This window comes from Anoplopoma fimbria, chromosome 17, assembly GCF_027596085.1.
Source record: "Anoplopoma fimbria isolate UVic2021 breed Golden Eagle Sablefish chromosome 17, Afim_UVic_2022, whole genome shotgun sequence".
NCBI lineage: Eukaryota > Metazoa > Chordata > Actinopteri > Perciformes > Anoplopomatidae > Anoplopoma > Anoplopoma fimbria.
In genome coordinates, this window is record NC_072465.1 from 4,286,463 (window position 1) to 4,301,591 (window position 15,129).

Genomic DNA, 15,129 nt, shown 5'->3' on the forward strand with positions numbered 1-15,129 from the left:
AAATCCTAACCTCTGCTTCCAATCCTAAAAAACTCTTTGAAACTTTCTCTTCACTCCTCCAACCCCCACCCCCTCCTCCTACTTCCTCCCTTCTCCCTGATGATTTCGCCAACTTCTTTGACAAGAAGGTAAACGATATCAGATCCTCCTGGACTACTGCAACTCACTACTTGCTGGAGCCCCGGCGTCGGCCATCAGACCTCTGGAGCTTGTCCAGAAAGCTGCAGCACGTCTGGTGTTCAATCGCCCCAAGTTCTCTCACACAACTTCCCTTCTCCGTTCTCTACACTGGCTCCCTGTAAGAGCTCGCATCCAGTTTAAGACTCTGGTGCTAGCCTACAGGGCAGTGAAAGGAACAGCTCCTTCCTATCTCCAGGCCTTGGTCAAGCCCTACACCCCTGCCCCGTAAGTCGCTTTGGATAAAAGCGTCTGCTAAATGACTGTAATGTACTATGGTTTATGGAAGCACATTTTATTATTGGGTGTTTACCTGGGTTTTGTTATCTAATATATATATATAGATAGGTAAGTTACTCTTTAACTCTTTGAGTCACCAATTGAAAGAGAGAAAGGTCAGTGAAAGTACAACAGAGGCAAAAAATTGCTGGCTACAATGTCAATAGGGCTTCAGCCTTGCATCAAATAAATCTGTATATGACATTGTTGTTAGGGCTTCTAACGTCTTGTCAGTAGTTCTAACGCCAGTGTGTGTATGTTATCCTTGTCTCTTTCCCTTTTTGTGTTTGTTGCCTTTGTCCTATCTGTGTGAATGATGTGCTTGAGTTTTGCCTTTTGTGTGTTTATTTAGTCTTTCCTCTTTCCAGGTCCTGCGCTCAAGTCTTATTTGTTTCCAGATAAGATCTGAAGGTCTTATCTGTTTACAGATATCCTCGCGGATCCATATTCCTCATATGCAATTTAAGTCTTCCAAGAATTATTCTGTACATACGACATCTATTGCATGTCTGTCTGTCCTGGGAAGGGATCGCATTTTGGGAGTAGAAGGGTAGAGCGTAATATGCAGAGCTACTTTTTTTATATAATCTTCCAGAAAAACCCATTTGCTCTGTTTACCTTAAAATAATGCATATTATGCATTTGATAGGCTACATATTTAGGGGACTACCTGTCTAACTTCACTGTTTACTGTTAATTAATTATTCCTCACAATCATTATTAATGTTTAACAAGGGACTATAGAAAAACTGAGAAATCATAAAACATATATATTTAAACATGCAAGTTTAAGGATTTCACTGGTAATCTTAACAATTTATGTTTCAAGTCATACAATATCACATTTGTAAACTTTTGCACAAAGTTGTGTGTCCACCAAAGCTTTTTTTGCCAGTTGAAAACGCCATAGACTTTAAAAAAAATCCAAACTGAAAGTGCTTGATAGGGCAGCGTTTTTCTGCTGAGAGCTATGGTTGTGTCTGGTTGCTATGATACAGAATATCCGTTTAATATTCCAATTAAAACAGTATAGTGTTAAGGTAGTGTTTGTGTATTTCCTGTGTTATTTGTAACCTAATGTATCACTCTAAAACATACAAGCTGCCCAGCATAAATCACAGTTAACACAAGCTGTTTCCCTTCCTGGTTCTTGAGATTGAGAAGTGACTTGCTTGTGTACTCAAGTCCACTTGTTTTCAATCCTGCAGCCCGAGGGAAAAGCGGGGCTCATAAGATACCTGGGAAATAGCTAAATGAAAAAATAGTCAGAGGGGCCATATTTCTCTCACAATGTTTATACACAGTTTGCTACTGTGAAAAAAACAGAGGAGGAGCTATTCCTCCCTTTCCCACCACCACTGGTTAATGTGTCAACAATGAACTGCTGGTTGGCTAACTGCAGAGCACACCTGCTTCAATCCTAAAATTAGAGGAAGCAGTCGATACTTTTCCTGAAACTCACATCATTTGTTTTGGACTGGATTAGCTTGGCTGGGTTTGTCAGATCAACCTGTAAGGAAATCTCAAAAGGTAAGAGGAACATACACTATCATGTAGATCGTAAATATAAATGGGTTGTAAGTAGCATTCAGGCTTTTTGTTAAATGCAACCATTTTGAGATGATTAAAGTTCACTTTTAAAGAGCAAAGAAATTGAACGCTGATCCAGTCTGACCGCCTTGCATTTTTGAGTTCATCTCAAAAAGATAAGAAAGGGTTGCATGTACACATATAAAGGGTTTAATTGATGTTAACAAAGAAAAACCCAAACAACACATACATGTAGGGATTTCACATGACATTGTAAACTTAAACCTATTTATTTACTTCACCAGGCAAAACACATATTTGGTTGACTGGTCAGAAGCAGAAGGTTGCCTCCTTTAGCAGCACTCTACACTGTGGCTCCAACCCCTCTTGGTTCATGTCCAGCCACAGTAAATTAAGTTAGCCAGCTAGTTCTCATGTGATAATGGTGTTTTTTTAATTATGTGCCTGCAGTTACTTTTGTTGTGGGATCTGCAAGAATATCCTGATTTTGGACGACAAGAGTCTTGAGAGTTGTTGGTAAGTTATCTTTCTCTAATTGAATTTTACAGAATGAATGATCCTGCTATCTAATACATATTTGTGATCTTTTAATTTTTCAACTCATTCATAATAACTGGCTTTTACAGAGTGACTGAAGTGAAAAAGGTTATCTGTGGGTGACTGAGCCACTGGCACAGAAGGAAAGTCAATGTTTAACACAGCGGATGAGATCAGTTTCAAGCACCACAGCAGAAAAAAGTGGTCTTTGAGATAATACAAGATAGAAAGAACTTTGCAATGTTGACAGAGTCAATAGTGTGACTGCAACTACAGACTTTTTTTATGACGCAAGGGCAGTAACACCTTATATGGAGTGTTTCATGACATTGACAATAGACTATGCATATGCAATATGCATATGTAAATATAACAGAAAAACAAGATTTCAACTACTCTTATTGGTTTGGCACACTCTTCCCATGGATTCTTTGCACTGAAAGATCTATCCACACCCTCGGAAACCTAATACTTCTGTTGCCTAGACTTCAGGGGAGTTAAGAGAGAAAAGATGTCCTGAAGGGGGGGGTTTGCTTACAATCTGGAATTTCATTACTGGGCCATATCTTATTCTCATGGCATTTACTGTCCCAAACCTCATTAACTTCCAGTTGTTCAATCCCAGAGCCCTGTGCTGCAGAAATGTAGCTCACATGTTTTCAATATAGATAGCTGCCAGGCAGTAGTTTCAACAATACAATTCATGTGAAGCCAAGGGAGAATAAAGCGGCCATTGATCAGTGTAAAAGCTGCCTGAGGAGAGGTTTTTTTTGGAGTGGAGACCAATCTCTGCGATAGCTCCACCAGTAGCAGTAACACATTTTCTTCTTCGCCTAGAGTGCCTTTGTCACTCCGTTTATCAGGGAAGTAGCAATCAATGCTGCATGTTTCTATGGAATAACTCCAGCAGGGTTTTCACGTCTCAACAGCTCAACAAAGTAGCTATTCTGTTGTTGGTCTGATTTAAATACCATCTGATCTGGGGACCTCTTTCCTAGACTTCGGCCAGTTGCGTTGATTGTGGTCGAGGTATGCTGCAAGGAATATTAAAGAACAATGGAGCATGGATATGCTGGAAGAGCACTCTCTTTTGTACTTATGGTTCTTATAGCAGGAGAATCTGCTTGTGGTATCCGTACATTAGGATTTCAATCTTTACAATTTCAACTTCAGCTCAGTTCCATGTAAACACTGTTCAAGGTAGGTACCATGATTTCTTTACTTTTTTGAAAAAACCTATTGACAATGAGGGCTGAATGTCACTACACATTGTTTGGCTATTTATTTATTGGAAAAAATATTCAATGCACTTTTATCAGGTATTTGGACTGGGTTTATGGTATCATATTGGAAGCAAATGTTTGTTTTGGTTAAAGTGTCCACATTGTGATCATACAGAGCTCTAGTTGTAATGATTTTAGATTTTTATATTTCTATCAAGAGGTTCCAACTACGTGCTCGTTTTCCTACAACTGCCCTGAGCCCCAAGCATCTGGCAGGCGGGGTTAAAATAAATGTTAGTGTGCTTTCTCTACGGGCACAAGGATTCAGAACATCACCGGAAGATCCGAATAATTTGATTACTTGGAGGTTTACCCATTTTGGCTTCTTTGGCCATCAAGAAAAATTTCAAAGGAATGAACAGGAGAGTGCATCCAACGCTGTATCTAGTTGTCTTCATGTATCCATGCCCGTTGCCCACTTCCTACTTTCAGCACACTGGCTCAGACCACACCAATTGATTTCAATCACACACCTGTAAAATTTCGAATAAAACTATACAAATATGTAGTAAATGTTTCTCCCCCCTGCGTCGTAGCTGACCCAAGGATTGCATAAGAAAGAGAGAGTAGGACCCTAGTTAAATATTTGTCAATATCTGTTGTGTGTTTAGGTTATGCTGCGTCAGTAGTCTACCTGAAAGCGTTGGATACACAACCTGTGCCTGGGTAAGTATTCCCATAGTGATACTTCATACTCAGTCTAGTGAAAATGTCTTTATTTTCACTGTCATGGTCTGCTATTATTGTACCAAACTATTCTCTTAGATATTATCTGAGGAACTGTATGAGCAGTTTCTTATACATGTAGGATGTGTGTACCTTTGAGGCATGTTGTAGGGCTGGCATTAGTTCAGTATTATTATTTATTGAGTTACATATGAATTATATTGTATTATGACATAAGATAAGATAAGATAATCCTTTATTAGTCCCGCAGCGGGGACATTTACAATCGTTATCATCATTTACATCATCTTATCATTCAAGTTTTGGCTCCAGTCTAAATGAATGATTATACACCACAAGGGTCTGATCTCATGCGAGGCATTGTGGTAAAACACGGTGCACTGCTTTGAACTTTAGGGGAGTTTGATTATTTTACTATGCTTATGATTTTGTCTACATTTGCCATGATGATCTATAACAATATCAGAAACATCCTCAAATTGTCATAATGATTTCAACCATGTCTCTTAGCCTTAGCATCTTCACAAACATACTTACAGAGTGTGAGTTATAAATGGAAAATGTAGTCTTGCCCACTTCTCAACTGATTATACATCAGATTATAGGTCGGTTGCTGGCATATTTACACAACATTTGCATTTAATAATGCAGGAAATGTCCATAAGCATCAAACAGCCTTAATAACTTGGATTTAGTTGTTGTCCAGTTAGTTCTTGTATCGATAGACCTGTTAATCAGTTTGAAAGGTTTGACAGTTTTCAGTAATTTCTCTTAAGCTCTGCTGGTGGGGTGAACCTTTTCTCTACATGTAAATTATGAATTGTGCTATTGAAGAAGTACTCAATTCTTGAAAACACTATAAACGTTGCTCTGAAAGGTTCTTAAGTGGACTATTGGGTTAGGCTGCAGCAGTGGATTTGTGAAGTTTTAATGGAAGTTTTGACACAATGGTTTTGCTGTGACTCAAAGCTGTTCTCCCTTTGGAGCAAGCTAAAATATTTTCAGAGCCATCTTTCAAAAGACTGATTTTCTGTGAAAAAAAGCCACTCACCTACAGCTCTGCATTATTTGAGAGCCCAGCATCTTACACTCTGTGATGTCGGAAAACTTCCTTACATACGTATTTTTTGGGCTTTCTTTGCTGCTTAATTGAGGTTGGACGTGAACAGAACGTTCTTTGCCTAAAATAAAAGAGGAGGCAGGCGAGCCTGCACAGAGGAAGGAAGTCATTCACCAATAACCAATTTAGACTAATCTTCAATATGGTTACTATGCTCCTCCCACTATGTTAGGTCAGGGGATTTAAAAGGTTACGTTGGGGTCATGATCACAGAGATGAAAGGGAGTTGTCCTAAAGTCTGATAACCAAAGAAACATGATGTCCTCTGCCTGTTGGACAAACAAGCACTTAAAGCTAGGGTGGGCGAAAACAGCCGTTGAGATTCCGTCGCGTGCTCTCTGGCCTCTCCCTGCCACGCTACCTGCTGTAGCTCCTCCCACCGAACGTCAGTTATGCGCGTTCATGTGAATTCAGTTACATTGATAGGAAGACGAAACACGCAGGGACGCACCAACGTCGTTGCCAAGGTGACCGGACAGTCCCACAGCCAATAAGAACGGAGAATCGGAGCCTCGCTCTGATTGGTCAAAGTGTACATGAGCGGTGGCAATTTTTGGGTGCGGCCCACAGAGGCAGGGGAGAGCAAAGTTATGAGCAGATATTCTCAGAGCACTTCACCTACATATAGCTGACTGGCTATTAGGACAGTTTTGCCAAATATTACAGTAAAGAAAGTACCCACCCTAGCTTTAATGAGCTTCTTTTTATATGCTTCAAGCGATGATTGCAAATACAGTCACACTATACATCCACTGTAAAGTAGGTAAAATTAATGTTATTGTGGCCAATGTGTGTGGTAAAGTGTATTCACTTTCAACTGCATCTTTTCATTTACTCAGTTGTCACCGCACAGAAAGTTCTTCATGTTATATGACCTTGAGTTCAGATTTCTTTGGTCAAACTTTTTTTTAAAGTCGAGGATAGGCTTTGATGCTCAACTTCGTTAAAGGTGTTGATACTGGAGCCTCAATAGCGAGGACAAATTGTGATTTATTTTTAATGTGTTCTTAATGTACTGAAATTGTTGACTCATTTAGCTTTACAGCAAATTAGGCTGCAAAAGTGGCAATTATCAGAGCAGTGGCTTAGTCGAACATTCCTAGTAAGGGAAGATCTTCAGTCATCTTATGAATTCAGTCCACAGCTGTGGCTTTTAATCCTTCATCTCAGGATACAGAGTCCTGCAGGTTGTCATTCTAGATAGCCAATCAGGGACTTATTTACTCCTGGAAGCTGACCGAATGCTATTAAGTATGTTATTAAATGTGTGATCGGAGAGGAAATCAGCAGTAGTTAGCAGGTCACTGACTTTTATCAGTTACGTGTAAAATGCTCTGATGTCTTTTAGTAAGAAGGTGAAAAATATATTTGTTGTTTTTTTCACCACAAAGAGCATAAAATACTTTTAGCTTGACATACACCCCACAGTCCAATGCCTTGCACCAAATGTGTTTGGTAGAAACTATGCCTGTACCTCCTATTTTAACTTCTGCGTATATGACGTCTACTGTCCAGTATCTCTGAGTGATACTTTTCTTATAACCACTAGGTGGCTGACTTTAGCTTTTAATTTGCTATTTATTGCACTTGGCCATCATCGTTGAATTCTTCACTGTGCTGCAAACACAGTGCAAATCCAGACTTTTAATGTTGAGGACTGTTACGTTCCCCTATTGTGGTCCAGGGGATGAGGGGAGTAACAATATAAAATAAACCAGGGAACAAGAATCAAGGACAAAACGTGAGTAAACAAAAATATAGGAATTTATTAATTAACAACAAAATGCTCAAAAGGCAACAACCAAAAACAACTTTCTTAAAACGGAAAGCGATAATTACTAAAGAACTTAAACTCCAAAAGATCATCAAAATAATACACCAACAAGCCCACACGGCTTGAGCAAGGAAGAGTGCAAAGGTCACACTAGACACACTAGCACTAGCACTTGCTGCCGACAATCAACAGGAATAACTACCTGGTAAACTGTGTCCCAGTCCTCACCTAATTCAACTGCTGCCTTACCTGACTGTGCGATCCACTTTCGCATCAACACACCATTGTCAACATGAAAAGACTGCTTCTTAATACACTCATTCGTGACTTCACCAGCTGCAGCAAAACACTTTGCCAAGGATGGATCACGTTCCTGGGCAATGATGAGCGCCTCACGGGTCAGTGGCAATGGCACTGAAGGATCAGTTATGGACTCTGTTACACCCTTGGGGTCCTTTGAGGTGCTGTTCAATGACCGACCAACAGGGAAAGACATGTCCTCAGAGAAAACAGAACCAAACAGAGAGTCAGATAAATCAACATCTTGAGCCTGTTTACGGGACTGGGCTCTAGTCAGAACGCTAACTTTAAACACATCTGGATGACTCTGAGACAGATCATCATACCCAGACTCAGAAATGGGGACATCAACAACCTCAAGGGCAGGATAAACTTTACCTCCAGCTATATTGTTCCCCATAATGAAATCCACACCATCAACAGGAAAACATGAGAGGACGGCCTCTGGGAAGAAACCATTAATCAGGTTGGACTGCACATAAACACGGTGGAGAGGTGCGGGAACAAAACCCATTTCAATACCCCTCACCACTGCACTCACCTCACAGGCAGATTGGCACTAAAGGGCAGAGCACTCGAAAGGATGAAGGACTGCGAGCCACCAGTGTCGCGTAGCACCGCCACAGGGCGCTGGTCCTCTGTCTCTCCTGTGAGAGACACATGCCCTTTAAAGATAAACGGTTTAAAACAATCAGGCACCTTTGGAGCTCCATCCTGGCCAACGGGGGTCACCGTTTTCAGTAACCCCACTCCCTTTGGCCGCTGCCTGGAAGCTGCCCCCTGCTGCTTCCGTCTCCAGGCTGCACAGTCTGCCATCAAATGACCAGGATCACGACAAAAGAAACACGGTCTCTCAGCCTTAGGACGCAATTTAGAACCGTTGACACGTGACACATATGGGCTACTATTTCTTTGGTAACAGTCACTATGAGGAGAATCTCGGTTAGAAAAAGCGGTCCTGTGTGTGAGAGCAAATTAATTCGCAAGAGTAGCGGCCTGCTGCAGGGTGGTCACTTTCTGTTCATTTAAATAAACCAGTATGCTCTGGCACACAATTCTTAAATTCCTCCAACATCATCAGCTCACACACAGAGGCTAGATCTTCAGCCTTACATGCTTTACACCTGTAGTGTATTTTATCATATTCTGCTATACCTTGTTGTGATGAGGCCATGAAGTTGTTGCATGCTGTGTGATGTTGAAAAGTCAGGGTACTCAGGAACTGCCCTAACAATGACCTCATGACCTACATAAGACATGACAACCTTGTTTATAGTGATGTTTACACAGATGGAAGATTTTGGGTTCTCAGGGACGTATTTCAAAAAGTGTATGTTTCAAGGTGTTTTGCCTTTGTGCACATTGAAGGGATGCACAACACAGATATAAGTCCAGACTGAAGGCTGAGAGCACTTTGAAAGTGAACTCGAAATAATAACAGAGTGCCGGAAGGAAAGAAAAATCCAATGCTTCGAACTGTTGCCAAGGTTCTGCTGGTCATTTTTAATATACAGCAACCTTTTTTGCATGTTGGAAAACTGATTTGACTTTGTTGCATTTGTTTTGCAACAAAGTCAAATCATGTGCCCAAGCTCTTATCTGTAATCCTGTGTGTTCCTTGTACTAAAGTCCCTATGTGTGTGTCATGTCAGCATAGTAAGCACTGTCGTTTCCTTTTCAGCAGATGATTCACTCAGTGCTTTCTATAATTTATTCCACTTCCCCCTCTTTGTTGTGAAATGTGTTTTTTGTCTTCTTTTGGGTAAACGGTATACGCCATGTGTAATATGATCTGAACTTCTCATTTAAGGTTGCTGAAACGTTAAGATGGACAAACCACCGAAGGAGCAGCCAGCAGAACACAAGATGAGCGACTCTGGGAAGACCTCTGGACAGGTTAGTGTCATTAACTCACAGATTGTCAAGCTCATATCTCTATGGCTTTACAGCTGCCGAATGATGACATCTTTTGTGATATTGAAAATTGACTGGTGGGACAGACTGACGGCCACATATAGGTCACGGCTGTTTGACATGTTGTTTTTTTGCCTTTTATATCATACATTACCCAGTTATGATGTAAATATGGACGGGAGGTTTTAGTGAGAAAATGCACTTGGACCTGCTGCTGAAACAGAGGCCCCCTCTACTGTTTAAATCTGTGCTAAAATAACATTGATATTAGATTTAAGTCATGAGAAAAATACTGTTTTGACTCATTAATAAGTAATCTAAAAATAGGGAAAGTGTTATGTTTCGGTAATAATCTTAAAACATTATATTTGATATGAAGAAATATTTGGTTGCGTTCAGATTGAAGGATCTTGTTGCTACTATGGAATATATATCAATTTATGAAAAATGTGGAAATCACTTCATGGACACCATCTATTGTTTTGTTCATTAGTTTCTATGTGTATCAATGATCACGTGATGAAATATGAACCACATGCCACTCACTCACATTCCCTCCCTACCGGCTATGCAAACACAAGAGTAACAGTTTCCATCTCTCTGCCTGGTCAATTCTATTTTTTGATTGCCTCAAACTTTTCAACAATAAAACACTCCTCAAAGATAGCACACATGGTTTCTAATCTTCCAAAGTCTGATCCTGGAGTGCAGGTTTGAGCTGTGCCAACTGAGCAAGGTTCAAGTAGATTATTTCACTGCCCCATCTCATTTCGCTACACAATTGAGCCAATTCAGCAACAGCACAGAAGTATCATTGTTGGCGTAGGTGGCACCAGATGCTTTAACTCACATTGTTATCTTTATCTTTTCCTCACATGGGATTTTGAGATATTAAGGCTCACTATTGTGTTTCTCTAGTAGCTCAATAAATCACTCAATGAAACAATATTTTGCTTTTCTATTTCCATCTACTGTGTGGTTATATGGACAAATACAATCCTGCAGGTCCTTAAAGGGGTTATATTCCTTAAACCTAAAGAGCATCATAAACAGTTTATCTTAAAGGAGCCTTAGAGGCTACAAATGTCACAAATAAGATAAGATAATCCTTTATTAGTCCCGCAGCGGGGAAATTTGCAGATAAGATATCTGATGAGTGAAAAATATAATCTGTTCCAGATAAGGAGTTCTCCAATCAGAGGGTCGGTGGTTTATTAGTCGATGTGTCCTTGGGCAAGACACTTAACCCCAAGTTGCTCCTGAAGGCTTGCCATCGGTGTGGACTGGATGATGAATGTTAGTTAGAGTCTGATGGTGGCACCTTGATGGTAGCCTGTCATCAGTGTGTGAATGGGTGAATGATATGTAATATACTACTGACTGTTCCATGCTAAAGGACTGTAATGTAATGAATAAATAATATAGTGAGTTAAATAATTAGATATCTAATAAGTTATATATTTTACATTTCCCCTACATATTTATTTTGAATGCATTTCCATTTTACTAAAGAGTGTCAAAGAGCATATGAGACATTTGTATGAACAATTGTTAGAGTTCACAGCATATAATATGGTTCCTTTTACTTTGACCTGTCAGGAAGTCATTTCACAGATCAGGCTATACAATGCGTAGGCCATATGCTAAAAGCCGTACAGAGCTTGCTCATAGCCGTAAGTGCCTTGTTTAGTTATTTAACACGTTCAATTTAATAACTTATCGATGACAGCTTCAGCATCATCTGGTCACAAATTTGAATAAGTGGACATAAAAAAAAATTGTAATCAATGAAAATATTTGCAATGAAAAAAAAAACCTGTCTTGGATCAACCCGTCAATGTACCATCATTTTATAATCTGGTAAGAAATCAGTTTAAAAAAAACTTTAACTAAGTCAAGGTATCACTTGAAAGCTGACCTTTTATCATATAAATTATACATGTTATAAATATTCATAGTCGACGGAGGATGATTCCCAGTGCTTCTGGTGACTTCTTACTCTTTAATTTGTCATATAAGGCCAAACTTTCAACCTGTGTACAGGATGCATTAAGATTGAATGGAAAAATGTCCAGGAAAATTCCATGCTTCCCAGAGTATGAACCCAATACATTAATAGTCTGGACCCTCTTCTGGCCTAAATGTCAACTTTGCACAGACTATATCTCAACATCTAATTGGCTCAGTTCTATTAAATTTCAGCAGGGTCGTCCTCTCCAAGGAAATATATGGCTTGGAGTTCTTGACATTTTAACTTCTCTTCTTGTGCCAATCGTAGGACACACTTTATGATTTTAGAATTGGTGAGGCTGTCTGTGTAGCAAAATCTCCACTACGGTTTGTGTTCTGTCTTGTTCTTTTGTATTATGGGCTTTCATTACTTATTGTAAGCCTTTTTACTTTTAGTCTGGCTATTAATTTATGTACCTGCACTACATATTCACAGCATGCCTACAATTTAATAATAGACCATATGTCTCAGTGATGTCACTCACTATCATTCATTTTTGATGACACAGGCATATTGTACATTTAGTTCAGTTCTTGCTCTACACAAATGTCACCTTATGTCAACCCAGCATGCATGTTGTGTTAGCAGTGACACACTGAAGGGCAAAGGGATGGGATAAACAACCCAGTTTCCTGGCTTAGATACTGTTACGTACAGTGTCTTGTATGTATACGTGTTGTAGGCCTACATGTGTTGTGTTCTGTTTTGTGTTGTTGGTTTGTGTTGTTGTTCTGTCTCCTCCCACTGTTTTCATTCTCCTCCTTCTCAGATGTGCGCACCCGGTTCCAATCATTGATCATCACCACACCTGTTCCAGATCTCCTATCAGCCATTCCCCTTTAAATAGCCCCCATTTGTGTTAGAGAAGGTTGTTGCTTTTTGGGTTGAGCTGTGGCAGAGCTCTGGTTGAGCTCTGGTTGGTTTTGCTTGGTTTTGCTGGTTCATTGATGAGTCTTTAGTTAAAACACCTTTGTTAAAACCATTTACTTTAGCAGCCTACTTTTGTTTTGTCTTGTGTTAATTCTTTGTTGTGCGCACAGGGACAAACGAGGATAGGTAAGATACCCTGGGTATACATATTACATGCACGTAGGTTTACCTTTTGTTAAAACCCCAGATTAGAGTGAGCACCACCCGCTGTACTTTTGGGTGCTTAGCACCTGTCAATGGGGGTGGGTTTCTTTATGTTCTTTTCTTTGGTGCCACTGACAGTCCTCTTTGATCCCTGTGTTGCTTTTCTGTAAATAAATACTTTCTTTAATTCATATTGGGTCCTGGTTTTGTGTGACTACACCCTCACTTGCTCAACCTGGTGCATTATGTTACGTCCTTCTACTCCGAGCCACCAAGGGGGCGTAACAGATATGCCCGGTTTTGGTCTGACCTTGACATTAATCAACAACAATGTGACTGCCACTGACCAGGTCTCTAACATCTTCATGGTTTTATGCTTTGTATGTACCTGTGTGTTTTGTGTGCTCTATCTTTAGCAGCCAGTCACAGCCTGTCTATTGAGCGCAGCCTTCTTCGGTGCCCTGGGGTCGTCTTTCATTTACGGCTACAACCTCTCTGTGGTCAATGCTCCGGCTTTGGTGAGTCAAACATTGCATTGGTCTGATTGCAGATAAGCACCATTGATTTTTTTTTTTTTTTCCTATTTGTTAACAGTGCTAGAAAATCAATAAACATTCATTTCAATGGTGCTTCAGAGCCTGAAATGCACACATTCCCCAGTTTATAGACCCTGTCACTGTTTCAGTTAACCCCATTGCAAAGCTTATTCATTGCTGTAGAGGCGTTATGTCTACTATAAAAAAAAATCCTCTGTAAGCCTGCCACACAGTATGATGTACAGTATGTATGGAGAGAATGGTCCTGTTGGGTTAAAGGTTTCACAGTTACTAACTAGGGGACCTATTCTGAAACAAAAATTATACAAAAATACGTAACCAAAAGGCTTATTCAGTTTAGATTAATTGGCCGATCAATCATCAGAGATAACTCAATGACCATTTTATTATTTTAAACTCAAAAGTTGTATCATAATTACTTTAAAACATTATTTTTGCATTTAGGGGTCGATTACAACATTTTTAGTGATTCTATCTTTAGTCTCAGGATGGAGAAGGGGGAATGTAATTAAAGTGAATTTTTGTTTAAAACGGGGACCACTGTTAGTACAGGGCCTAGATATAAAGGGAGAAAGAAATAAGGATGGAAGACATTTTATTAGTAAAATTTGAAATTTTCAATAAATATATACCGATCAATCTGTGTGGTGCCGCTTTTAAGAGAAACAGCATTTTCCGAGGTCATCCGTTTTTTTATTCTGGCATTGTTTGTTTAGAGGTAATAAGAAGCCCCACAGGTCATTTAATTGGAATAAAACATGATAAATCTTAGCTCTGCAGGGGCCTTTACAAGTACAGGAAATGTTGCACAAAATGTAGAAAACAGATTCAGATTTCACTGAAAAGGACTGCGGTAGAGCCAAATTTTGGGGTAAATGGACTGCCATTTGTAATATATTACATAATAAACAATCTATTTTTTATAATGATCTTGAAAGCATTGTGAGAGTGATCCCTCATAGAGGTGAAACTACAGAGAATTATCACCAGAATATGCTGATAATCTCTGCTTTACTGAGCTTTATAGTAAATTTCAGTTCATTGTTTAGCTGTCTGATCTGTATGTGTACTGCTTTGGTTCATTGTCACTGATCTTGTAATCTCGTTTTTATTTTTTAAATATAAAGGGTTGTCTAAATTATATATGAAACACATTTTTGCATATCCTCACTGATCATCATTACATTTTCTTTGAATATTAAATACATAAAAAATTACAATTAATACCAACACTTTGCCTTTTAATTGAATGTTTTTCTTCTTCAAAATATTTTTCAAAATACCTGAATTATCTACGAAATTGCAATAAAGCTACACATGCACTTGTTTCAACATGTCGCATCATACCATTTACCCCCTTTAAAAATAATGGAAAATAATTTAGTAAGAGACATCACACAAGTCTTTGGATGAACATGCACCAAAGAAAGGCAGGTGTCAGTATCTTTACTTTCCCATATTTCATTGTTTGTATGATCAAATTGCGATAGTAAGGCTATCTGATGTTGTGATCTGTATGAATAATTTGTTTTCACAAGTGGTGACCCAAAAGGCAGCCGCCTCAGAGAATCACCCATGTGTCTTAGACCACTCCTCCTCGACAGCTCAACATTTATTTTTACCTACTTTGACATGCTGGAATGAAAATGAAAGTAGCAAGGTCTCTAGGCCTCTAAACCTTTAAATAGTAGGTTCATCCTACACACTGCACTTGTGTTGTACTTCCGCACCAACCTTCTGTCAAGAAAGATAATTATGTGAAAAATGTTGTTTAAAAGTTGCTATTTTAATTTGCAGATTTAGTGGTTTGAAGGTAAAAATAAACAAAACGTTAGCATTCCTTCTCATTTCCCATATCCTAAGTG

At 39.3% G+C, this 15,129-nt stretch overlaps 1 protein-coding gene across 3 annotated transcripts in view; it reads left to right on the top strand.

The window, feature by feature from the left end:
* The first annotated feature begins 1,882 nt into the window (after positions 1-1,882).
* Positions 1,883-15,129, top strand: part of slc2a9l2 (solute carrier family 2 member 9, like 2) — a 95,656-nt gene continuing 82,409 nt past the window's right edge. Inside the window, exons 1-5 of one of the 3 annotated variants that reach the window (XM_054616141.1) lie at positions 1,883-1,986; positions 2,458-2,523; positions 4,439-4,493; positions 9,519-9,604; positions 13,124-13,225. In XM_054616141.1, coding sequence (XP_054472116.1) covers positions 9,536-9,604; positions 13,124-13,225 — 171 coding nt within the window. In that variant the 5' untranslated portion in view covers positions 1,883-1,986; positions 2,458-2,523; positions 4,439-4,493; positions 9,519-9,535. The remainder of the gene's footprint in view (positions 1,987-2,457; positions 2,524-4,438; positions 4,494-9,518; positions 9,605-13,123; positions 13,226-15,129) is intronic. The other 2 variants (XM_054616140.1, XM_054616142.1) reach the window with 2 other exon arrangements.